The sequence below is a fragment of the Salvelinus fontinalis genome, chromosome 30 (genome assembly GCF_029448725.1).
Source record: "Salvelinus fontinalis isolate EN_2023a chromosome 30, ASM2944872v1, whole genome shotgun sequence".
NCBI classification, from domain to species: Eukaryota; Metazoa; Chordata; class Actinopteri; order Salmoniformes; family Salmonidae; genus Salvelinus; species Salvelinus fontinalis.
In genome coordinates this window covers 7,485,162-7,509,941 of record NC_074694.1, presented here as the reverse complement: position 1 = coordinate 7,509,941, position 24,780 = coordinate 7,485,162, and the positions used below count along the sequence as shown (strand labels likewise).

Here is a 24,780-nt window from a genome sequence, read left to right as displayed (position 1 = left end):
ATGTATAATTAGTTCACCAGAACTATGCAAATGTCATAAACTAAAGCACAAATTTCCTCGACATTTCAGGAATTCACCTAACTGAACAGCCTCCCCACAAAGGGCAAAGTGCCTTCAAAAAGTATTCACACCCCTTTTAAATTTTCAAAAATAATAAAAGCTGAAATATGAGTCAAGTATGAGTCAAGTATCAGTGAAACTGGAGGGTGGCAATTCAAATAAATAATCATAAATATTATGGATTTTAAACATTTAGGTGCATATAAGTGTCTTATATCAGCTGAAAGCTTAAATTCTTCCTAATCTAACTGCGATTTACAGTGAAAACATGCCATGCGATTGTTTGAGGACGGCACCCCACATCAAAATATTTTTCCACAGGTTTCATACATTCACATATAAAGATTAAATATTCACTTACTTTTTGAAAATCTTCCTCGGATTTGTCATCCAAAGGGTCCCAGCTATAACATGTAGTGTCGTTTTGTTAGATAAAATCCTTCTTTATATCCCAAAAAATCGGTTTAGTTGGTGCCATCGATTTGAGTAATCCACTCGGTCAACTTGCAGAGAATGGAATCCGAAAATCTACCCCTAAACTTTGTTTTAACAAGTCAAAATACATTTCTATCTTATCCTCAGACACCCTAAAATGTAATCAAACTATAATATTTCTTACGGAAAGAAGTATGTTCAATAGGAAACAAACTTTAGCAGGTGCGTAATTTCTTCAAGGCGTGCGCAAACACGAATTTCCAAGACTGTGTCCTACTAAAACTGTTATTTCTTATTAGTTTTTGAAGTTACAAGCCTGAAATGTTGAACATAGACTGCTGTCTCCCCCCCAAAAAATCTGAATGGCTTTTCTTTGGATATTCTCCTACATTATTTTAACACTTCTACAAACTTCAAAGTGTTTTCTTTCCAATGGTACCAATTATATGCGGTTTGGCATCCGGTTTGGAGCGAGCGGTCGCATTTGCATTCGCTCTGCAGGTAGTATAACTTTTCATTTCATTTTCATTACATTTCATTACATTTCATTATAGTACAACGGTTTAATTTGTCTAACCTTAGCAATTTCTTCTTAGCTAGCTACTTAGCCGTCTGTGTATAAAAGATAATTGCGTAATTATCGTATTCCGTCGTCTATCGTAGTCCACACTTATCTGCCCAGCAGCTAGCAAACGTCCACCGAATAGTAGTATAAACTTTTCATTACATTTCATTATAGTACAACGGTCTGATTTTCATTTTCACTACAGTACAACGGTTTGATTTGTTTGATCTTAGCTAGCTACATAGCCGTCTTTGCATCAAACATAATTGTGTAGTTATTGAGGTTCGCCAGCCAGCTATTTTCGCCCTAACGTAACGCAACGTAGCAAACACTGCTAGCTAGCCAGCTTGCCACCGAATAGCAGCATTGTAGAAACGAGTGCATTACAACGGAACGACTTGATCAGTGTAGTGTTGGCTGACTACACAGTTGTCTTTGCTATCTTTGATTTGTATTTGTTCGATCTTAGCTAGCTACTTAGCTGGCTCCATAGCCGTCTTTGTATCGGTGATACTTGTGTAGTTATCAAGGTTCGCTGAGGTTCGCTAGCCAGGTATTCTCGCCCTAACGTAACGTAACGTAGTCAACCCTGCTAACTAGCCAGCTAGCCACCGATTAGCAGCACGGTAGAAACGATTACATTACAACGGAACGACTTGACTTGTGTAGTGTTAGCTAGCTACATAGTTTTCTTTGCTATCTTTTTATCTAAGATAATTGTGTAGCTTTGAGTAATTATCGGTTAGCTAGCCAGCTATTTTTCGCCTGCCGCGCTGCCGTCCTCCTACCTAGCCAACACTGCTAGCTAGCCAACTTCTACCGAATAGCAGCACTGTAGAAACTTACACTACAACGGGACGACTTGATTAGCGTAGTGTTAGCTAGTTGTCTTTGCTGTCCTTGTATCCATGATAATTGTGTAGTTTAGAGAAATTTAGTGAAATTGTCGAGGTTACCTAGCCAGCTTCACTTTCAACAACGTAGCCACTGCTAGCCAGGCTACTTCACCAGCCAGCAGTACTATATCATTTTAGTCAATAAGATCTTGTATTTTATTTTTATCTTTTTGCAACGTAAGCTTAACTTTCTGAACATTCGAGACGTGTAGCCCACTTGTCATTCTAATCTCCATTGCATTAGCGTAGCCTCTTCTGTAGCCTGTCAACCATGTGTCTGTCTATCCCTGTTCTCTCCTCTCTGCACAGACCATACAAACGCTTCACACCGCGTGGCCGCGCCCACCCTAACCTGGTGGTCCCAGCCCGCACGACCCACGTGGAGTTCCAGGTCTCCGGTGGCCTCTGGAACTGCCGATCTGCGGCCAACAAGGCAGAGCTCATCTCAGCCTATGCGTCCCTCCAGTCCCTCGACTTCCTGGCACTGACGGAAACATGGCTCACCACAGATAACACTGCTACTCCTACTGCTCTCTCTTCGTCTGCCCATGTGTTCTCGCACACCCCGAGACCTTCTGGTCAGCGGGGTGGTGGCACCGGGATCCTCATCTCTCCCAAGTGGTCATTCTCTCTTTCTCCCCTTACCCATCTGTCTATCGCCTCCTTTGAATTCCATGCTGTCACAGTTACCAGCCCTTTCAAGCTTAACATCCTTATCATTTATCGCCCTCCAGGTTCCCTTGGAGAGTTCATCAATGAGCTTGATGCCTTGATAAGCTCCTTTCCTGAGGACGGCTCACCTCTCACAGTTCTGGGTGACTTTAACCTCCCCATGTCTACCTTTGACTCATTCCTCTCTGCCTCCTTCTTCCCACTCCTCTCCTCTTTTGACCTCACCCTCTCACCTTCCCCCCCTACTCACAAGGCTGGCAATACGCTTGACCTCATCTTTACTAGATGCTGTTCTTCCACTAACCTCATTGCAACTCCCCTCCAAGTCTCCGACCACTACCTTGTATCCTTTTCCCTCTCGCTCTCATCCAACACTTCCCACACTGCCCCTACTCGGATGGTATCGCGCCGTCCCAACCTCCGCTCTCTCTCCCCCGCTACTCTCTCCTCTTCCATCCTATCATCTCTTCCCTCTGCCCAAACCTTCTCCAACCTATCTCCTGATTCTGCCTCCTCAACCCTCCTCTCCTCCCTTTCTGCATCCTTTGACTCTCTATGTCCCCTATCCTCCAGGCCGGCTCGGTCCTCCCCTCCCGCTCCGTGGCTCGACGACTCATTGCGAGCTCACAGAACAGGGCTCCGGGCAGCCGAGCGGAAATGGAGGAAAACTCGCCTCCCTGCGGACCTGGCATCCTTTCACTCCCTCCTCTCTACATTTTCCTCTTCTGTCTCTGCTGCTAAAGCCACTTTCTACCACTCTAAATTCCAAGCATCTGCCTCTAACCCTAGGAAGCTCTTTGCCACCTTCTCCTCCCTCCTGAATCCTCCTCCCCCTCCCCCCCCCTCCTCCCTCTCTGCAGACGACTTCGTCAACCATTTTGAAAAGAAGGTCGACGACATCCGATCCTCGTTTGCTAAGTCAAACGACACCGCTGGTTCTGCTCACACTGCCCAACCCTGTGCTTTGACCTCTTTCTCCCCTCTCTCTCCAGATGAAATCTCGCGTCTTGTGACGGCCGGCCGCCCAACAACCTGCCCGCTTGACCCTATCCCCTCCTCTCTCCTCCAGACCATTTCCGGAGACCTTCTACCTTACCTCACCTCGCTCATCAACTCATCCTTGACCGCTGGCTACGTCCCTTCCGTCTTCAAGAGAGCGAGAGTTGCACCCCTTCTGAAAAAACCTACACTCGATCCCTCCGATGTCAACAACTACAGACCAGTATCCCTTCTTTCTTTTCTCTCCAAAACTCTTGAACGTGCCGTCCTTGGCCAGCTCTCCTGCTATCTCTCTCAGAATGACCTTCTTGATCCAAATCAGTCAGGTTTCAAGACTAGTCACTCAACTGAGACTGCTCTTCTCTGTATCACGGAGGCGCTCCGCACTGCTAAAGCTAACTCTCTCTCCTCTGCTCTCATCCTTCTAGACCTATCGGCTGCCTTCGATACTGTGAACCATCAGATCCTCCTCTCCACCCTCTCCGAGTTGGGCATCTCCGGCGCGGCCCACGCTTGGATTGCGTCCTACCTGACAGGTCGCTCCTACCAGGTGGCGTGGCGAGAATCTGTCTCCTCACCACGCGCTCTCACCACTGGTGTCCCCCAGGGCTCTGTTCTAGGCCCTCTCCTATTCTCGCTATACACCAAGTCACTTGGCTCTGTCATAACCTCACATGGTCTCTCCTATCATTGCTATGCAGACGACACACAATTAATCTTCTCCTTTCCCCCTTCTGATGACCAGGTGGCGAATCGCATCTCTGCATGTCTGGCAGACATATCAGTGTGGATGACGGATCACCACCTCAAGCTGAACCTCGGCAAGACGGAGCTGCTCTTCCTCCCGGGGAAGGACTGTCCGTTCCATGATCTCGCCATCACGGTTGACAACTCCATTGTGTCCTCCTCCCAGAGCGCTAAGAACCTTGGCGTGATCCTGGACAACACCCTGTCGTTCTCCACCAACATCAAGGCGGTGGCCCGTTCCTGTAGGTTCATGCTCTACAACATCCGCAGAGTACGACCCTGCCTCACACAGGAAGCGGCGCAGGTCCTAATCCAGGCACTTGTCATCTCCCGTCTGGATTACTGCAACTCGCTGTTGGCTGGGCTCCCTGCCTGTGCCATTAAACCCCTACAACTCATCCAGAACGCCGCAGCCCGGCTGGTGTTCAACCTTCCCAAGTTCTCTCACGTCACCCCGCTCCTCCGCTCTCTCCACTGGCTTCCAGTTGAAGCTCGCATCCGCTACAAGACCATGGTGCTTGCCTACGGAGCTGTGAGGGGAACGGCACCTCAGTACCTTCAGGCTCTGATCAGGCCCTACACCCAAACAAGGGCACTGCGTTCATCCACCTCTGGCCTGCTCGCCTCCCTACCACTGAGGAAGTACAGTTCCCGCTCAGCCCAGTCAAAACTGTTCGCTGCTCTGGCACCCCAATGGTGGAACAAACTCCCTCACGACGCCAGGACAGCGGAGTCAATCACCACCTTCCGGAGACACCTGAAACCCCACCTCTTCAAGGAATACCTAGGATAAAGCAATCCTTCTGCCCCCCCCCCCCCCCCCCCCCCCCCCTTAAAAGATCTAGATGCACTATTGTAAAGTGGCTGTTCCACTGGATGTCATAAGGTGAATGCACCAATTTGTAAGTCGCTCTGGATAAGAGCGTCTGCTAAATGACTTAAATGTAAATGTAATATGCATGTCCTGGCTTCAGGCAGTTTACTTTGGGCACGTCATTCAGACAGGAAATGGAGAAAAAAGGGGCCTATCCTTAAGAAAGGCAAGCCTAAATAAGTTCAGTTGTACAAATTTGCATAACACGTCAAGTTGCATAGACTCATTCTGTGTTCAATAATAATGGTTAAGATACTTTTTTAAATGACTACCTCATCTCTGTACCTCAAACAATGATCTGTAAGGTCCTTCAATAAAGTAGGGAATTTCAAGCACAGATTCAACCACAAAGACAGGGAGATTTTCTAATGCCTCACAAAGAAGGACACCTATTGGTAGATGGGTAAAACATACAAAAGAAGACATTGAATATCCCCTTGACCATGGTGAAGTTATTAATTACACTTTGAATGGTGAATCAATACACCCAGTCACTACAAAGATACAGGCCTCCTTCCTAACTCAGTTGCTGGAGAGGAAGGAAACCGCTCAGGGATTTCACCATGAGGCCAATGCTGACTGTAAAACAGTTACAGAGTTTAATGGATGTGAGAGGAGAACACTGAGGATGGATCAACAACATTGTAGTTACTCCACAACACTAACCTAAATGACAGAGTGAAAAGAAGGAAGTCTGTACAGAATAAAAATATTCAAAACATGCATCCTGTTTGCAACAAGCACTAAAGAAATACTGCAAAGAAAATGTAGCAAAGCAATTTATTTTGGTCCTGAATACAAAGTGTTATGTTTGGGGCAAATCCAATAAAACACATTACTGAGTACCACTCTCCATATGTTCAACCATAGTGGTGGCTGCATCATGTTCTGGGTATGTTTATAATCGTTAAGGACTGGAGAGTTTTTTTCAGGATAAATAAAACGGAATGGAGCTAAGCACAGGCAAAATCCTAGAGGGAAATCTGGTTCAGTCTGCTTTCCACCAGACACAGGGATGCAGGGATGGAACGTAAGTCACAGAAAATAGAGGCTGTGGTGGCAGCTGCAGAGAGGAAAGTTGGCATCAGAAGAGTTACAGGGTGTGTTAAGTGGTGGTGTTCTTTCAGGTTGTTGTCCTGAAGTAGGACTAAATAAATGTAAATAGTGGAGTAGGGTATTTCTTATTATTTTGTGTTAGATGGTAGGGTATTTTTTTTTGTTGTTGTTGAAAATAAAGAAATAAGTTAAGCAAAGTATAAGGGAGTTATACTCCAAATCACATGTTATTGGTCACCTGTGTTTAGCAGACGTGATTGCGCGAAGAGCGAAATGCTTGTGTTTCAAATCAAATCAAGGTTTATTTGTCAGGTGCGCTGAGTACAACAGGTCTACTTACAGTGAAATGCTTACTTACCAACAGTGCAAAAAAGGTATTAGGTGAATAATAGGTAGGTAAAGAAATTAAACAACAGTAAAAAGACAGACTATATACAGTAGCGAGGCTATAAAAGTAGCAAGGCTACATACAGATACCGGTTAGTCAGGCTGATTGAGGTAGTATGTACATGTAGATGTGGTTAAAGTGACTGCATATATGATGAACAGAGAGTAGCAGCAGCGTAAAAGAGGGGTTGGCTGGTGGGTGGCGGGACACAATGCAGATAGCCAATGTGCGGGGGCACTGGTTGGTCGGCCCAATTGAGGTAGTATGTACATGAATGTATATATAGTTAAAGTGACTATGCATATATGATAAACAGAGAGTAGCAGCAGCGTAAAAGAGGGGTCGGGGGGGGGGGCTCACAATGCAAATAGTCTGGGTAGCCATTTGATTACCTGTTCAGGAGTCTTATGGCTTGGGGGTTTGATTTGATATACATACGAGATGGGTAATTCAAAATATGTAAACATTATTCAAGTGACTAGTGTTCCATTATTAAATTATTATTACATTAATACATTATTATTTGAAATACGGGCTTTTATTGATAAGGTTTCCTCATTGCCATACGGAAGTGACGTCATCGGTTGTGCTGATAGCAGGATACTAGTCAGGAGATTCTGTAGCTTAGCTAGCTAGCAGGCTATTCAGCGGTGCGTCTCTTCTCTGCTCTCCGGAGATGATGGGTGGTAAAACCAGCTCCATGGCAGCTGGGGTGGCCGGAGCCATGTTCATTGGATACTGCATTTATTTCGACAGAAAACGACGGAGTGATCCGAACTTCAAGAAAAGGTTGCAAGAACGTAAGTCATGTTAACTTGCTAGCATGCTTGGTAGCTAACGTTAGCTAGTGTTTTTTTTGTGTGCCTTGCTTAAAAATGTTGGGTAACAATCTAGCGTGATATAACTGCATTACAAGCATACGTTAAATAATGTGTTTGGTATGTTATTGCTAGATAGTTAGGAAATAGCTAAATACTTTGTGAAGTGCCGCTGTATTTCTTTAGCCCTTGAGCTAGATAAGATATCCAGCTAACGTTAGATACACTACACTGCCGACAGTATGTGGACACCCCTTCAATTTAGTGGATTCGGCTATTTCAGCCACACCCGTTGCTGAAAGGTGTATAAAATCGAACACAAAGCCATGTAATCTCCATAGACAAACATTTGTAGTAGAATAGCTTTACTGAAGAGCTCAGTGACTTTCAACGTGGCACCGTCATAGGATACCACCTTTACAACAGGTAAGTTTGTCATAGTTCTGCCCTGCTAGAAAAGCCCCGGTCAACTGTAAGTGCAGTTATTGTGAAGTGGAAACGTCCAGGAGCAAAAAGGGATCAGCCACGAAATGGTAGGCCACACAAGCTCACAGAACGGTACTGCTGTAGCGTGTAAAAATAATCAGTCCTCCGTTACAACACTCACTACTGAGTTCGAAAACTGCCTTTGGAATCAACGTCAGCATAAACTGTTTGTCGGGAGCTTCGTGAAATGGGTTTCCATGGGCGAGCAGCCGCACACAAGCGTCAGCTGGAGTGGTGTAAAGCTCGCTGTCATTGAACTCTGGAGCAGTGGAAAAGCTTTCTTTGGTGTGATGATTCACGCTTTACCATCTGACAGTCTGACAGATGAATCTGGGTTTGGCGGATGCCAGGAGAACGCTACCTGCCCCAATGCATAGTGCCAACTGTAAAGTTTGGTGGAGGAGGAATAATGGTGGCGCAGTTTTGTCATGGTTCGGTCTAGGCCCCTTAGTTCCAGTGAAGGGAAATCTTAATCCTACAGCATACAATGACATTCTAGACGATTTTGTGCATCCAATTTTGTGGCTACCATTTGGGGAAGGCCCTTTCCTGTTTCAGCATGATGACGCCCCCTTGCACAAAGAAAGATCCATACACAAATGGTTTGTCGAGATCGGTGTGGAAGAACTTGACTGGCCTGCATAGAGCCCTGACCTCAACCCCATCGAACACCTTTGGGATGAATTGGAACGCCGACTGCGAGCCAGGCCTAATCGCCCAACATCAGTGCCCGACCTCACTAATGCTCTTGTGACTAAATGGAAGCAAGTCCCCGCAGCAATGTTCCAACATCTAGTGGAAAGCCTTCCCAGAAGAGTGGAGGCTGTTATAGCAGCAATGTTCCAACATCTAGAGGAAAGCCTTCCCAGAAGAGGAGAGGCTGTTATAGCATCAAAGGGGGGTGACAAACTCCATAGTAATGACCATGATTTTGGAACAAGATGTTCCACGAGCAGGTGTCCACATACTATTGGTCATGCAGTGTAGTTAACTAGCATTGGATAACATGGCTGATGAATCGATTGGGTCAATCCAAGCTGCAGGATGCTTTGTCATCTTGTTTTGACAACATAGCAGTTATAGTAAGTACGCTAAGGGTGTTAGCTAAGTGAATGTGTAGCCAATGGTGGTTTCTTGGTTATGCTTAGCTAGCTAGCTAAGTAAATAGGTAGCCAATGTTGGCTTCTTGGTTAGGGCTAGCTAGCTAAGTAAATAGGTAGCCACGGGTGTCTTCTTGGTTAGGCTTAGCTGGCTAGCTAAGTAAATAGGTAGCAACGGGTGTCTTCTTGGTTAGGCTTAGCTAGCTAAGTAAATAGGTAGCCACGGGTGTCTTCTTGGTTAGGCTTAGCTGGCTAGCTAAGTAAATAGGTAGCCACGGGTGTCTTCTTGGTTAGGCTTGGCTAGCTAAGTAAATAGGTAGCCACGGGTGTCTTCTTGGTTAGGCTTAGCTAGCTAAGTAAATAGGTAGCCACGGGTGGCTTCTTGGTTAGGCTTAGCTAGCTAAGTAAATAGGTAGCCACGGGTGGCTTCTTGGTTAGGCTCAGCTAGCTAAGTAAATAGGTAGCCAAGGGTGGCTTCTTGGTTAGGCTTAGCTAGCTAAGTAAATAGGTAGCCAAGGGTGTCTTCTTGGTTAGGCTTAGCTAGCTAGCTAAGTAAATAGGTAGCCACGGGTGACTTCTTGGTTAGGCTTAGCTAGCTAGCTAAGTAAATAGGTAGCCACGGGTGTCTTCTTGGTTAGGCTTAGCTAGCTAGCTAAGTAAATAGGTAGCCACGGGTGTCTTCTTGGTTAGGCTTAGCTAGCTAGCTAAGTAAATAGGTAGCCACGGGTGTCTTCTTGGTTAGGCTTAGCTAGCTAGCTAAGTAAATAGGTAGCCACGGGTGTCTTCTTGGTTAGGCTTAGCTAGCTAGCTAAGTAAATAGGTAGCCACGGGTGTCTTCTTGGTTAGGCTTAGCTAGCTAGCTACAGTAAATAGGTAGCCACGGGTGTCTTCTTGGTTAGGCTTAGCTAGCTAGCTAAGTAAATAGGTAGCCAATGGTGGCTTCTTGGTTATGCTTTGCTATTTACTGTAGCTAAGTCAACCACCTCTGCCATTAGCTAACGTGTTCACTTTATAAACTTCTATGGCTTCCACAAGACCACCCTCTCCCACTTTCATGTAACTCACACATTCTCTGTAAGTCACCCTTTCTTTACCATACCAGTAATTAAATATCAAATTGTTTCAACAGGCAGAAGAAAACAGAAGTTTTCCCAAGAGAAGACTGGATTAGCAAGGGTAAGAAACACTCCCTGGTGACCAGGGCGTCTGTCAGGGGGCTGGTGACCAGGGCGTCTGTCGGGGGGCTGGTGACCAGGGCGTCTGTCGGGGGGCTGGTGACCAGGGCGTCTGTCGGGGGGCTGGTGACCAGGGCGTCTGTCGGGGGGCTGGTGACCAGGGCGTCTGTCGGGGGGCTGGTGACCAGGGCGTCTGTCGGGGGGCTGGTGACCAGGGCGTCTGTCGGGGGGCTGGTGACCAGGGCGTCTGTCGGGGGGCTGGTGACCAGGGCGTCTGTCGGGGGGCTGGTGACCAGGGCGTCTGTCGGGGGGCTGGTGACCAGGGCGTCTGTCGGGGGGCTGGTGACCAGGGCGTCTGTCGGGGGGCTGGTGACCAGGGCGTCTGTCGGGGGGCTGGTGACCAGGGCGTCTGTCGGGGGGCTGGTGACCAGGGCGTCTGTCGGGGGGCTGGTGACCAGGGCGTCTGTCGGGGGGCTGGTGACCAGGGCGTCTGTCGGGGGGCTGGTGACCAGGGCGTCTGTCGGGGGGCTGGTGACCAGGGCGTCTGTCGGGGGGCTGGTGACCAGGGCGTCTGTCGGGGGGCTGGTGACCAGGGCGTCTGTCGGGGGGCTGGTGACCAGGGCGTCTGTCGGGGGGCTGGTGACCAGGGCGTCTGTCGGGGGGCTGGTGACCAGGGCGCCTGTCGGGGGGCTGGTGACCAGGGCGCCTGTCGGGGGGCCGGTGACCAGGGCGCCTGTCGGGGGGCCGGTGACCAGGGCGCCTGTCGGGGGGCCGGTGACCAGGGCGCCTGTCGGGGGGCCGGTGACCAGGGCGCCTGTCGGGGGGCCGGTGACCAGGGCGCCTGTCGGGGGGCCGGTGACCAGGGCGCCTGTCGGGGGGCCGGTGACCAGGGCGCCTGTCGGGGGGCCGGTGACCAGGGCGCCTGTCGGGGGGCCGGTGACCAGGGCGCCTGTCGGGCGGCTGGTGACCAGGGCGCCTGTCAGGGGGCTGGTGATTAAAGATGATTTGGAGTTCTCTGTCTGCTCTGTGCTGACTGTCTGCTCTGTGCTGACTGTCTGCTAACCTGTCTGTCATTTAGCTGCCTGACCTGAAGGATGCAGAGGCTGTACAGAAGTTCTTCCTGGAGGAGATCCAACTGGGAGAGGAGCTGCTAGCACAAGGTGAGCTGTCTCCCCCTGTCTCCATGGCCATCACCTGGTCTTTCATACACACCCATTCCTAAACACTACTAAGAGACTATAACTAAATATCTGCTCCTGAAAAACAGGATGATCACTTGAACTCAGTCTGACCCCTTTTGGAATAGCTTCTACTCTAGTCTGGTCCAGTGTTGAACTGTGCATTCTCGTAACTCTCCTGGTTACGTTAGCTTCTACTCTAGTCTGGTCCAGTGTTGAACTGTGCATTCTCGTAACTCTCCTGGTTACGTTAGCTTCTACTCTAGTCTGGTCCAGTGTTGAACTGTGCATTCTCGTAACTCTCCTGGTTACGTTAGCTTCTACTCTAGTCTTGCCCAGTGTTGAACTGTGCATTCTCGTAACTCTCCTGGTTACTAATGTTAGCTTCTACTCTAGTTTGGTCCAGTGTTGAACTGTGCATTCTCGTAACTCTCCTGGTTACGTTAGCTTCTACTCTAGTCTGGTCCAGTGTTGAACTGTGCATTCTCGTAACTCTCCTGGTTACGTTAGCTTCTACTCTAGTCTGGTCCAGTGTTGAACTGTGCATTCTCGTAACCCTCCTGGCTACGTTAGCTTCTACTCTAGTCTGGTCCAGTGTTGAACTGTGCATTCTCGTAACTCTCCTGGTTACGTTAGCTTCTACTCTAGTCTGGTCCAGTGTTGAACTGTGCATTCTCGTAACTCTCCTGGTTACGTTAGCTTCTACTCTAGTCTGGTCCAGTGTTGAACTGTGCATTCTCGTAACCCTCCTGGTTACTAATGTTAGCTTCTACTCTAGTCTGGTCCAGTGTTGAACTGTGCATTCTCGTAACCCTCCTGGCTACGTTAGCTTCTACTCTAGTCTGGTCCAGTGTTGAACTGTGCATTCTCGTAACTCTCCTGGTTACTAATGTTAGCTTCTACTCTAGTCTGGTCCAGTGTTGAACTGTGCATTCTCGTAACCCTCCTGGCTACGTTAGCTTCTACTCTAGTCTGGTCCAGTGTTGAACTGTGCATTCTCGTAACCCTCCTGGCTACGTTAGCTTCTACTCTAGTCTGGTCCCTTGTTGAACTGTGCATTCTCGTAACTCTCCTGGTTACGTTAGCTTCTACTCTAGTCTGGTCCCTTGTTGAACTGTGCATTCTCGTAACTCTCCTGGTTACGTTAGCTTCTACTCTAGTCTGGTCCAGTGTTGAACTGTGCATTCTCGTAACTCTCCTGGTTACGTTAGCTTCTACTCTAGTCTGGTCCAGTGTTGAACTGTGCATTCTCGTAACCCTCCTGGCTACGTTAGCTTCTACTCTAGTCTTGTCCAGTGTTGAACTGTGCATTCTCGTAACTCTCCTGGTTACGTTAGCTTCTACTCTAGTTTGGTCCCTTGTTGAACTGTGCATTCTCGTAACTCTCCTGGTTACGTTAGCTTCTGGTCCAGTGTTGAACTGTGCATTCTCGTAACTCTCCTGGTTACGTTAGCTTCTGGTCCAGTGTTGAACTGTGCATTCTCGTAACTCTCCTGGTTACGTTAGCTTCTTCTCTAGTCTGGTCCAGTGTTGAACTGTGCATTCTCGTAACTCTCCTGGTTACTAATGTTAGCTTCTACTCTAGTCTGGTCCAGTGTTGAACTGTGCATTCTCGTAACCCTCCTGGCTACGTTAGCTTCTACTCTAGTCTGGTCCAGTGTTGAACTGTGCATTCTCGTAACTCTCCTGGTTACTAATGTTAGCTTCTACTCTAGTCTGGTCCAGTGTTGAACTGTGCATTCTCGTAACTCTCCTGGTTACGTTAGCTTCTACTCTAGTCTGGTCCAGTGTTGAACTGTGCATTCTCGTAACTCTCCTGGTTACGTTAGCTTCTACTCTAGTCTGGTCCCTTGTTGAACTGTGCATTCTCGTAACCCTCCTGGTTACGTTAGCTTCTACTCTAGTCTGGTCCAGTGTTGAACTGTGCATTCTCGTAACTCTCCTGGTTACTAATGTTAGCTTCTACTCTAGTCTGGTCCAGTGTTGAACTGTGCATTCTCGTAACTCTCCTGGTTACGTTAGCTTCTACTCTAGTCTGGTCCAGTGTTGAACTGTGCATTCTCGTAACTCTCCTGGTTACTAATGTTAGTTTCTACTCTAGTCTGGTCCAGTGTTGAACTGTGCATTCTCGTAACTCTCCTGGTTACGTTAGCTTCTACTCTAGTCTGGTCCAGTGTTGAACTGTGCATTCTCGTAACTCTCCTGGTTACGTTAGCTTCTACTCTAGTCTGGTCCCTTGTTGAACTGTGCATTCTCGTAACCCTCCTGGTTACTAATGTTAGCTTCTACTCTAGTCTGGTCCAGTGTTGAACTGTGCATTCTCGTAACTCTCCTGGTTACGTTAGCTGCTACTCTAGTCTGGTCCAGTGTTGAACTGTGCATTCTCGTAACTCTCCTGGTTACGTTAGCTTCTACTCTTGTCTGGTCCAGTGTTGAACTGTGCATTCTCGTAACTCTCCTGGTTACGTTAGCTTCTACTCTAGTCTGGTCCAGTGTTGAACTGTGCATTCTCGTAACTCTCCTGGTTACTAATGTAAGCTTCTACTCTAGTCTGGTCCAGTGTTGAACTGTGCATTCTCGTAACTCTCCTGGTTACGTTAGCTTCTACTCTAGTCTGGTCCAGTGTTGAACTGTGCATTCTCGTAACTCTCCTGGTTACTAATGTTAGCTTCTACTCTAGTCTGGTCCAGTGTTGAACTGTGCATTCTCGTAACCCTCCTGGCTACGTTAGCTTCTACTCTAGTCTGGTCCAGTGTTGAACTGTGTATTCTCGTAACTCTCCTGGTTACTAATGTTAGCTTCTACTCTAGTCTGGTCCAGTGTTGAACTGTGCATTCTCGTAACTCTCCTGGTTACGTTAGCTTCTAGTCTGGTCCAGTGTTGAACTGTGCATTCTCGTAACTCTCCTGGTTACTAATGTTAGCTTCTACTCTAGTCTGGTCCAGTGTTGAACTGTGCATTCTCGTAACTCTCCTGGTTATGTTAGCTTCTACTCTAGTCTGGTCCAGTGTTGAACTGTGCATTCTCGTAACCCTCCTGGCTACGTTAGCTTCTACTCTAGTCTGGTCCAGTGTTGAACTGTGCATTCTCGTAACTCTCCTGGTTACGTTAGCTTCTACTCTAGTCTGGTACAGTGTTGAACTGTGCATTCTCGTAACCCTCCTGGCTACGTTAGCTTCTACTCTAGTCTGGTCCAGTGTTGAACTGTGCATTCTCGTAACTCTCCTGGTTACTAATGTTAGCTTCTACTCTAGTCTGGTCCAGTGTTGAACTGTGCATTCTCGTAACTCTCCTGGTTACGTTAGCTTCTACTCTAGTCTGGTCCCTTGTTGAACTGTGCATTCTCGTAACCCTCCTGGCTACGTTAGCTTCTACTCTAGTCTGGTCCAGTGTTGAACTGTGCATTCTCGTAACTCTCCTGGTTACGTTAGCTTCTACTCTAGTCTGGTCCAGTGTTGAACTGTGCATTCTCGTAACTCTCCTGGTTACGTTAGCTTCTACTCTAGTCTGGTCCCTTGTTGAACTGTGCATTCTCGTAACCCTCCTGGTTACTAATGTTAGCTTCTACTCTAGTCTGGTCCAGTGTTGAACTGTGCATTCTCGTAACTCTCCTGGTTACGTTAGCTTCTACTCTAGTCTGGTCCAGTGTTGAACTGTGCATTCTCGTAACTCTCCTGGTTACGTTAGCTTCTACTCTAGTCTGGTCCAGTGTTGAACTGTGCATTCTCGTAACTCTCCTGGTTACGTTAGCTTCTACTCTAGTCTGGTCCAGTGTTGAACTGTGCATTCTCGTAACTCTCCTGGTTACGTTAGCTTCTACTCTTGTCTGGTCCAGTGTTGAACTGTGCATTCTCGTAACTCTCCTGGTTACGTTAGCTTCTACTCTAGTCTGGTCCCTTGTTGAACTGTGCATTCTCGTAACCCTCCTGGTTACTAATGTTAGCTTCTACTCTAGTCTGGTCCAGTGTTGAACTGTGCATTCTCGTAACTCTCCTGGTTACGTTAGCTTCTACTCTAGTCTGGTCCAGTGTTGAACTGTGCATTCTCGTAACTCTCCTGGTTACGTTAGCTGCTACTCTAGTCTGGTCCAGTGTTGAACTGTGCATTCTCGTAACTCTCCTGGTTACGTTAGCTTCTACTCTTGTCTGGTCCAGTGTTGAACTGTGCATTCTCGTAACTCTCCTGGTTACGTTAGCTTCTACTCTAGTCTGGTCCAGTGTTGAACTGTGCATTCTCGTAACTCTCCTGGTTACTAATGTAAGCTTCTACTCTAGTCTGGTCCAGTGTTGAACTGTGCATTCTCGTAACTCTCCTGGTTACGTTAGCTTCTACTCTAGTCTGGTCCAGTGTTGAACTGTGCATTCTCGTAACTCTCCTGGTTACGTTAGCTTCTACTCTAGTCTTGCCCAGTGTTGAACTGTGCATTCTCGTAACTCTCCTGGTTACGTTAGCTTCTACTCTAGTCTGGTCCAGTGTTGAACTGTGCATTCTCGTAACTCTCCTGGTTACGTTAGCTTCTACTCTAGTCTGGTCCAGTGTTGAACTGTGCATTCTCGTAACTCTCCTGGTTACGTTAGCTTCTTCTCTAGTCTGGTCCAGTGTTGAACTGTGCATTCTCGTAACTCTCCTGGTTACTAATGTTAGCTTCTACTCTAGTCTGGTCCAGTGTTGAACTGTGCATTCTCGTAACCCTCCTGGCTACGTTAGCTTCTACTCTAGTCTGGTCCAGTGTTGAACTGTGTATTCTCGTAACTCTCCTGGTTACTAATGTTAGCTTCTACTCTAGTCTGGTCCAGTGTTGAACTGTGCATTCTCGTAACTCTCCTGGTTACGTTAGCTTCTAGTCTGGTCCAGTGTTGAACTGTGCATTCTCGTAACTCTCCTGGTTACTAATGTTAGCTTCTACTCTAGTCTGGTCCAGTGTTGAACTGTGCATTCTCGTAACTCTCCTGGTTATGTTAGCTTCTACTCTAGTCTGGTCCAGTGTTGAACTGTGCATTCTCGTAACCCTCCTGGCTACGTTAGCTTCTACTCTAGTCTGGTCCAGTGTTGAACTGTGCATTCTCGTAACTCTCCTGGTTACGTTAGCTTCTACTCTAGTCTGGTCCAGTGTTGAACTGTGCATTCTCGTAACCCTCCTGGCTACGTTAGCTTCTACTCTAGTCTGGTCCAGTGTTGAACTGTGCATTCTCGTAACTCTCCTGGTTACTAATGTTAGCTTCTACTCTAGTCTGGTCCAGTGTTGAACTGTGCATTCTCGTAACTCTCCTGGTTACGTTAGCTTCTACTCTAGTCTGGTCCCTTGTTGAACTGTGCATTCTCGTAACCCTCCTGGCTACGTTAGCTTCTACTCTAGTCTGGTCCAGTGTTGAACTGTGCATTCTCGTAACTCTCCTGGTTACGTTAGCTTCTACTCTAGTCTGGTCCAGTGTTGAACTGTGCATTCTCGTAACTCTCCTGGTTACGTTAGCTTCTACTCTAGTCTGGTCCCTTGTTGAACTGTGCATTCTCGTAACCCTCCTGGTTACTAATGTTAGCTTCTACTCTAGTCTGGTCCAGTGTTGAACTGTGCATTCTCGTAACTCTCCTGGTTACGTTAGCTTCTACTCTAGTCTGGTCCAGTGTTGAACTGTGCATTCTCGTAACGCTCCTGGTTACGTTAGCTTCTACTCTAGTCTGGTCCAGTGTTGAACTGTGCATTCTCGTAACTCTCCTGGTTACGTTAGCTTCTACTCTAGTCTGGTCCAGTGTTGAACTGTGCATTCTCGTAACTCTCCTGGTTACGTTAGCTTCTACTCTTGTCTGGTCCAGTGTTGAACTGTGCATTCTCGTAACTCTCCTGGTTACGTTAGCTTCTACTCTAGTCTGGTCCCTTGTTGAACTGTGCATTCTCGTAACCCTCCTGGTTACTAATGTTAGCTTCTACTCTAGTCTGGTCCAGTGTTGAACTGTGCATTCTCGTAACTCTCCTGGTTACGTTAGCTTCTACTCTAGTCTGGTCCAGTGTTGAACTGTGCATTCTCGTAACTCTCCTGGTTACGTTAGCTTCTACTCTAGTCTGGTCCAGTGTTGAACTGTGCATTCTCGTAACTCTCCTGGTTACGTTAGCTTCTACTCTAGTCTGGTCCAGTGTTGAACTGTGCATTCTCGTAACTCTCCTGGTTACGTTAGCTTCTACTCTAGTCTGGTCCAGTGTTGAACTGTGCATTCTCGTAACTCTCCTGGTTACTAATGTAAGCTTCTACTCTAGTCTGGTCCAGTGTTGAACTGTGCATTCTCGTAACTCTCCTGGTTACGTTAGCTTCTACTCTAGTCTGGTCCAGTGTTGAACTGTGCATTCTCGTAACTCTCCTGGTTATGTTAGCTTCTACTCTAGTCTGGTCCAGTGTTGAACTGTGCATTCTCGTAACTCTCCTGGTTACGTTAGCTTCTACTCTAGTCTGGTCCAGTGTTGAACTGTGCATTCTCGTAACTCTCCTGGTTACTAATGTAAGCTTCTACTCTAGTCTGGTCCAGTGTTGAACTGTGCATTCTCGTAACTCTCCTGGTTACGTTAGCTTCTACTCTAGTCTGGTCCAGTGTTGAACTGTGCATTCTCGTAACTCTCCTGGTTACTAATGTAAGCTTCTACTCTAGTCTGGTCCAGTGTTGAACTGTGCATTCTCGTAACTCTCCTGGTTACGTTAGCTTCTACTCTAGTCTGGTCCAGTGTTGAACTGTGCATTCTCGTAACTCTCCTGGTTATGTTAGCTTCTACTCTAGTCTGGTCCAGTGTTGAACTGTGCATTCTCGTAACTCTCCTGGTTACGTTAGCTTCTACTCTAGTCTGGTCCAGTGTTGAACTGTGCATTCTCGTAACTCTCCTGGTTACGTTAGCTTCTACTCTAGTCTGGTCCAGTGTTGAACTGTGTATTCTCGTAACTCTCCTGGTTACTAATGTTAGCTTCTACTCTAGTCTGGTCCAGTGTTGAACTATGCATTCTCGTAACTCTCCTGGTTACGTTAGCTTCTACTCTAGTCTGGTCCAGTGTTGAACTGTGCATTCTCGTAACTCTCCTGGTTACGTTAGCTTCTACTCTAGTCTGGTCCAGTGTTGAACTGTGCATTCTCGTAACTCCTGGTTACGTTAGCTTCTACTCTAGTCTGGTCCCTTGTTGAACTGTGCATTCTCGTAACCCTCCTGGCTACGTTAGCTTCTACTCTAGTCTGGTCCACTGTTGAACTGTGCATTCTCGTAACTCTCCTGGTTACTAATGTTAGCTTCTGGAACAAGGAAGTGTGCTAGATCAAACTAGAGATCCAAAGCTAGGAGCCTTGTGTCAGTGGCTCTTGGTTATTTCAGCTCTAGGACATGATTGTCTGTTTTTTGCCTTGAAGGGGGGAGAAAGGTCTGGCGCCTGTAGGGATGGCTGACCTTTTTACAGGTTCCTAACCATCTGTGCTATTTAGTTTTTTCCGCATTCTTTGTAACTTATTTTGTACATAATGATGGACTGTCGTTTCTCTTTGTTGCTGCTACCGTCTCTTATGACTGACAATAACTTCTGGACATCAGAACAGCGATTACTCACCTCCACCTGGAGGAACATCTGTAATGAGTCCGACTCGAATGATATACTGCTTTTTAGAGACGAGGCCCAAATCCCCGTCAACCGCGTGAAGAAAAGGGTTAGGAGGGTGGGGTGCCTTGTAAGAATAAACCGACGAGTAGGTAAACCGCCACTACCCTCCGTATTATTGGCCAACGTGCAATCATTGGAAAACAAAAAACTGAACGATCTACGATTTTAAGACTATCCTACCAACGAGACATTTAAAAAAACGTTAATATTTTATGTTTCACCGAGACGTGGCTAAACGACGACGTGGATAATATAGAGCTGGCTGGCTTCTCCGTGCGTCGGCAGGACAGAGCAGCTACGTCTGGTAAGACGAGGGGCGAGAGTCTGTGTCTATTTGTCAATAACAGCTGGCGCACGATGTCTAATATTAAAGATGTCTCGAGGTATTGCTCTCCTGAAGTAGAGCACCTCATGATAAACTGTAGACCACACTATCTACCAAGAGTTCTCATCTATATTATTTGTAGCAGTCTATTTACCACAACAGACTGATGCTGGCACTCGGACCGCGCTCAACGAGCTGTATAAGGCCATTGGCAAACAAGAAAATCGTCATCCAGACCACTAGCCACTCCTAGTGGCCGGAGACTTCAATGCAGGCAAACTTAAATCCCCTAGTCAAGTAGCGCATTTTCCTTTATGACGTGTTCATATGTTTTTTGCGTGGAAGGCCCCGCTTTAAGGTGAGGTCTCAAGGTCCCCCCCCCCACAATTGCTCGGGGGGTCTGGGGGCATGTCCCCCCCCTGGAGATAATTTTGTGTGTATGCCTTTCCCACCCCTACAGGAGACTATGAGAAGGGAGTGGACCACTTGATCAGTGCCATAGCAGTGTGTGGTCAGCCCCAGCAGCTGCTCCAGGTGCTACAGCAGACTCTGCCTCCTCCAGTGTTCCAGATGCTGCTCACCAAACTGCCCACCATCAGCCAGGTGAGTGAGGAAGCTCTCTGCCACAGGAAGATGCGCTCTATTCCACACTAACATACTCGTAGAATGAAGCAATGTATTGCTTTTTACATGGTATGCCAGCAAGGACAACTGTGGCCAAGTGAGGTTAGAGTGTCAACAAAATGGCCGAAAGATGTCATGTCTTTCACCTCAGCCATGAGGATCATGAGAAAGAAAGACAGCCATTTTTACGTGACTCTTAACAATGAAATGGCTGAAAGATTACTTGTATGAGTTGAATCATTCAACCTTCATTTGCCCTTGACATCCTTTGTGTATTAGAGTTGACTGACCTTCAGGAATAACCGTGGCAATACTGTCTCTAGTCTCGTTCAGTGGTCCTCATTTCGTATCCCTTGTTTGATGTTTAAAGGGATTGTTCACCCAAATTATATATCAGTTTCGATACGCTGTAACAGTCTATGGACAAGGTTTGAATGCAATCCATGCTTTGGTTTAGTTTCCCTGACACTGTAACCAAAAGCTAATGTGTCGGGGCCCTGGTTATTTCAGCCCTGGGCTCTGGTTATTTCAGCCCTGGGCTCTGGTTATTTCAGCCCTGGGCTCTTGGTTATTTCAGCCTGGGGCTCTTGGTTATTTCAGCCTGGGGCTCTTGGTTATTTCAGCCTGGGGCTCTTGGTTATTTCAGCCTGGGGCTCTTGGTTATTTCAGCCTGGGGCTCTTGGTTATTTCAGCCTGGGGCTCTTGGTTATTTCAGCCTGGGGCTCTTGATTATTTCAGCCTGGGCCCTGTGTCAAGGGCTCTTGGTTATTTCAGCCTGGGCCCTGTGTCAAGGGCTCTTGGTTATTTCAGCCCGGGTGATTTCAGCCCGGGGCCCGGGTGATTTCAGCCCGGGGCTCTTGGTGATTTCAGCCCGGGGCCCTGGTTATTTCAGCCCGGGGCTCTTGGTTATTTCAGCCCGGGGCCCTGGTTATTTCAGCCCGGGGCCCTGGTTATTTCAGCCCGGGGCTCTTGGTGATTTCAGCCCGGGGCTCTGGTTATTTCAGCCCGGGGCCCTGGTTATTTCAGCCCGGGGCCCTTGGTTATTTCAGCCCGGGGCCCTTGGTGATTTCAGCCCGGGGCCCTTGGTGATTTCAGCCCGGGGCCCTTGGTGATTTCAGCCCGGGGCCCTTGGTGATTTCAGCCCGGGGCCCTTGGTGATTTCAGCCCGGGGCCCTTGGTGATTTCAGCCCGGGGCCCTTGGTGATTTCAGCCCGGGGCCCTTGGTGATTTCAGCCCGGGGCCCTTGGTGATTTCAGCCCGGGGCCCTTGGTGATTTCAGCCCGGGGCCCTTGGTGATTTCAGCCCGGGGCTCTTGGTGATTTCAGCCCGGGGCTCTTGGTTATTTCAGCCCGGGGCTCTTGGTTATTTCAGCCCGGGGCTCTTGGTTATTTCAGCCCGGGACTCTTGGTTATTTCAGCCCGGGACTCTTGGTTATTTCAGCCCGGGACTCTTGGTTATTTCAGCCCGGGACTCTTGGTTATTTCAGCCCGGGGCTCTTGGTTATTTCAGCCCGGGGCCCTGTGTCAGTCATTCCTTGAAATATGTTGTTATTGTCATTAGCTGGTTAGGGTTCAGTTGAGGATTTAATTGAATTTTCTCTCCCTGTTTTTCAGAGAATCGTGAGTGCTCAGCGTTTGGCAGAAGATGACGTTGAGTGAATGAGTTGGTGTGAGTGTGTGTAACTGCGTGTGTGGCTGTATGTAAAGTGTGTGTAACTGCGTGTGTGGCTGTGTATGACTGTACTGTCTGGCTGTATGTAAAGTGTGTGTAACTGCGTGTCTGGCTGTGTGTAAAGTGTGTGTAACTGCGTGTGTGGCTGTGTATGACTGTACTGTCTGGCTGTATGTAAAGTGTGTGTAACTGCGTGTCTGGCTGTGTATGACTGTACTGTCTGGCTGTATGTAAAGTGTGTGTAACTGCGTGTGTGGCTGTGTGTAAAGTGTGTGTAACTGCGTGTCTGGCTGTGTATGACTGTACTGTCTGGCTGTATGTAAAGTGTGTGTAACTGCGTGTCTGGCTGTGTGTAAAGTGTGTGTAACTGCGTGTGTGGCTGTATGTAAAGTGTGTGTAACTGCATGTGTGGCTGTGTATGACTGTACTGTCTGGCTGTATGTAAAGTGTGTGTAACTGCGTGTCTGGCTGTGTGTAAAGTGTGTGTAACTGCGTGTCTGGCTGTGTGTAAAGTGTGTGTAACTGCGTGTGTGGCTGTGTATGACTGTACTGTCTGGCTGTATGTAAAGTGTGTGTAACTGCGTGTCTGGCTGTGTGTAAAGTGTGTGTAACTGCGTGTCTGGCTGTGTGTAAAGTGTGTGTAACTGCGTGTGTGGCTGTGTATGACTGTACTGTCTGGCTGTATGTAAAGTGTGTGTAACTGCGTGTCTGGCTGTATGTAAAGTGTGTGTAACTGCGTGTCTGGCTGTGTATGACTGTACTGTCTGGCTGTGTATGACTGTACTGTCTGGCTGTATGTAAAGTGTGTGTAACTGCGTGTCTGGCTGTGTATGACTGTACTGTCTGGCTGTGTATGACTGTACTGTCTGGCTGTATGTAAAAGTGCATTCAGAAAGTAGTCAATCCCTTTGATTCTTTTTCACATTTTGTTACGTTATAGCCTTATCCTAAAATTGATTTTTTTTTAATTCCCCTCATCAATCTACACACAATACCCCGTAATGACAAAGAAAAAACAGTTTTTTAGAAATATTTGCTAATTTATTCGAAATAAACTTATTAGGATAAAAAATATATATATATATTTTAGAATAAGGCTGTAACATAACAAAATGTGGAAAAAGGGAAGGGGTCTGAATACCTTGTGTGTGTGTTTGTGTGTTTGTGTGGCCTAGTCAAGATGGCTGCCATTGGATCTCTTCCTCATCAACCAGGACACGGGCTGATGGTACCTCTGCATCAGTGCCCGATAAGAAGCACTTTGCTGTCGTTCTCCACTCCGCCGTCTACTGTAACACATTCCACAAACTAGAAATGCAAAAGCCTCCATCTATATGGATAGTCTTAAAAATAAGAAAAATGTCAACTCCGTAATTAACCTATTCAGCTAATCATCCTAAATGACCGTGTCATTCAGTAGCGGGGTACATTAGAGATCTTTCATATACGAAGGCCCAACTGACTGGAAATTAGGGCATTAAAATCTCTCTGTGAATTTATGCTCTTTTGAAAATGTTAAGAATGAACTGTTTGTGTTTTTTAACTAATAAACACCCCCATGTGAAGATATTTGTAAATATGTATGTATATATTATAGCTACTTGTATCAGTAGTTTTTTCAGTAGTTGTACAACTTATTTTATGCCATTTATGTATTTTCTTTTTACTATGATTATTATTTTTTAGACGAAGTTGCCATATTAGTCTTGTTACTAAGTTTCGTTTAGGATTTCTTCATTTTGGACACTCTTGAAAACCAGATGGTGCATTTCTAGAGATTCTTATCCAGCAAAATGTCTAATAAATACGTGCAGTAGCCGTGGTCCCTCTACTGCACAGGTGTCAAACTCATTCCACGGAGGGCCGAGTGTCTGCGGGTTTTCGCTCCTCCCTTGTACTTGATTGATGAATTAACATCACTAATTAGTTAGGAACTCCCCACACCTGGTTGTCTAGGGCTTTATTGAAAGGAAAAACCAAAAACCTGCAGACACTAGGCCCTCCGTGGAATGAGTTTGACACCCCTGCTCTACTGTAACATCTCTGAGTCTGTTCTAACATCATAACCAACCCCCTACATTAATGTGCCTAAACAGTGGGGCTGGGATATTGCCACGGATCTCTCTATACGATATTATCACAATACTAAACGGTGCATTCTGAAAAGCATTCACACCACAATACTTTTTCCAAATGTTATTACGTTACATCTTTATTCTAAAATTGATTAAATAGTTTTTCTTCTCGTCGATCTACACGCACTACCCCCATAATGACAAAGCAAAAACTGTTTTTTAGACATTTTGCAAATGTATATATATTTTTTTAAATTCACATTTACTTAAGTATTCAGACCCTTTACTCGGTACTTTGTTGAAACACCAGCGATTGACAGCCTCAAGTCTTCTTGGGTTTAAGATTGACAGCCTCAAGTCTTCTTGGGTTTAAGATTGACAGCCTCAAGTCTTCTTGGGTTTAAGATTGACAGCCTCAAGTCTTCTTGGGTTTAAGATTGACAGCCTCAAGTCTTCTTGACAGCTATTTTCAGGTCTCCAGAGATGTTCGATCAGGTTCAAGTCTGGGCTCTGACTGGGCCACTCAGACATTCAGAGACTTGTCCTGAAGCCACTCCTGCGTTGTCTTGGCTGTGTGCTCAGGGTCTTTGTCCTGTTGGAAGGTGAACCTTCTCCCCCGTCTGAGGTCCTGATTGCTCTGGAGCAGGTTTTCATCAAGGATCTCTCTCTACTTTGGCTATTTCAGCCCTTTGCTCCGTTCATCTTTCCCTCAATCCTGACTAGTCTCCCAGTTCCTGCCGCTGAAAAAAACATCCCCACAGCATGATGCTGCCACCACCATGCTTCACTGTAGGGATGGTCCCAGGTTTCCTCCAGACGTGACGCTTGGTATTCAGGCCAAAGAGTTCCGTCTTGGTTTCATCAGACCAGAGAATCTTGTTTTTCATGGTCTGAGAGTCCTTTAAGTGTCTTTTGGCAAACTCCAAGCGGACTGTCATGTGCCTTTTACCATCAAGTCCTGATTGGTGGAACGCTGCAGAGAGGGTTGTCCTTCTGGAAGGTTCTCCCATCTCC

At 47.0% G+C, this 24,780-nt stretch overlaps 1 protein-coding gene and 1 non-coding gene across 2 annotated transcripts; both read left to right on the top strand.

Moving 5' to 3' along the window:
* Positions 1-7,261: 7,261 nt before the first annotated feature.
* On the top strand, positions 7,262-23,522 carry LOC129828585 (mitochondrial import receptor subunit TOM20 homolog). Its single transcript, XM_055889637.1, has 5 exons — positions 7,262-7,492; positions 10,226-10,272; positions 11,350-11,431; positions 19,857-19,999; positions 21,634-23,522. The coding sequence occupies exons 1-5, from the start codon at positions 7,369-7,371 to the stop codon at positions 21,676-21,678; spliced, it is 441 nt and encodes a 146-aa protein (XP_055745612.1). The 5' UTR covers positions 7,262-7,368; the 3' UTR covers positions 21,679-23,522.
* Positions 18,674-18,805, top strand: LOC129829272 (small nucleolar RNA SNORA14). Its single transcript, XR_008755361.1, has one exon. It is a non-coding gene; the product is annotated as a small nucleolar RNA SNORA14 (small nucleolar RNA).
* Positions 23,523-24,780: the final 1,258 nt, after the last annotated feature.

Excerpts from the sequence above, each read along its gene's own strand:
- LOC129828585 (XM_055889637.1), top strand. The coding sequence starts at position 7,369 with ATGATGGGTGGTAAAACCAGCTCCATGGCAGCTGGGGTGGCCGGAGCC. Across the intron at positions 7,493-10,225 it reads CAAGAAAAGGTTGCAAGAAC|GCAGAAGAAAACAGAAGTTT; the intron begins GTAAGTCATGTT and ends TTGTTTCAACAG. Across the intron at positions 10,273-11,349 it reads AGAAGACTGGATTAGCAAGG|CTGCCTGACCTGAAGGATGC; the intron begins GTAAGAAACACT and ends TCTGTCATTTAG.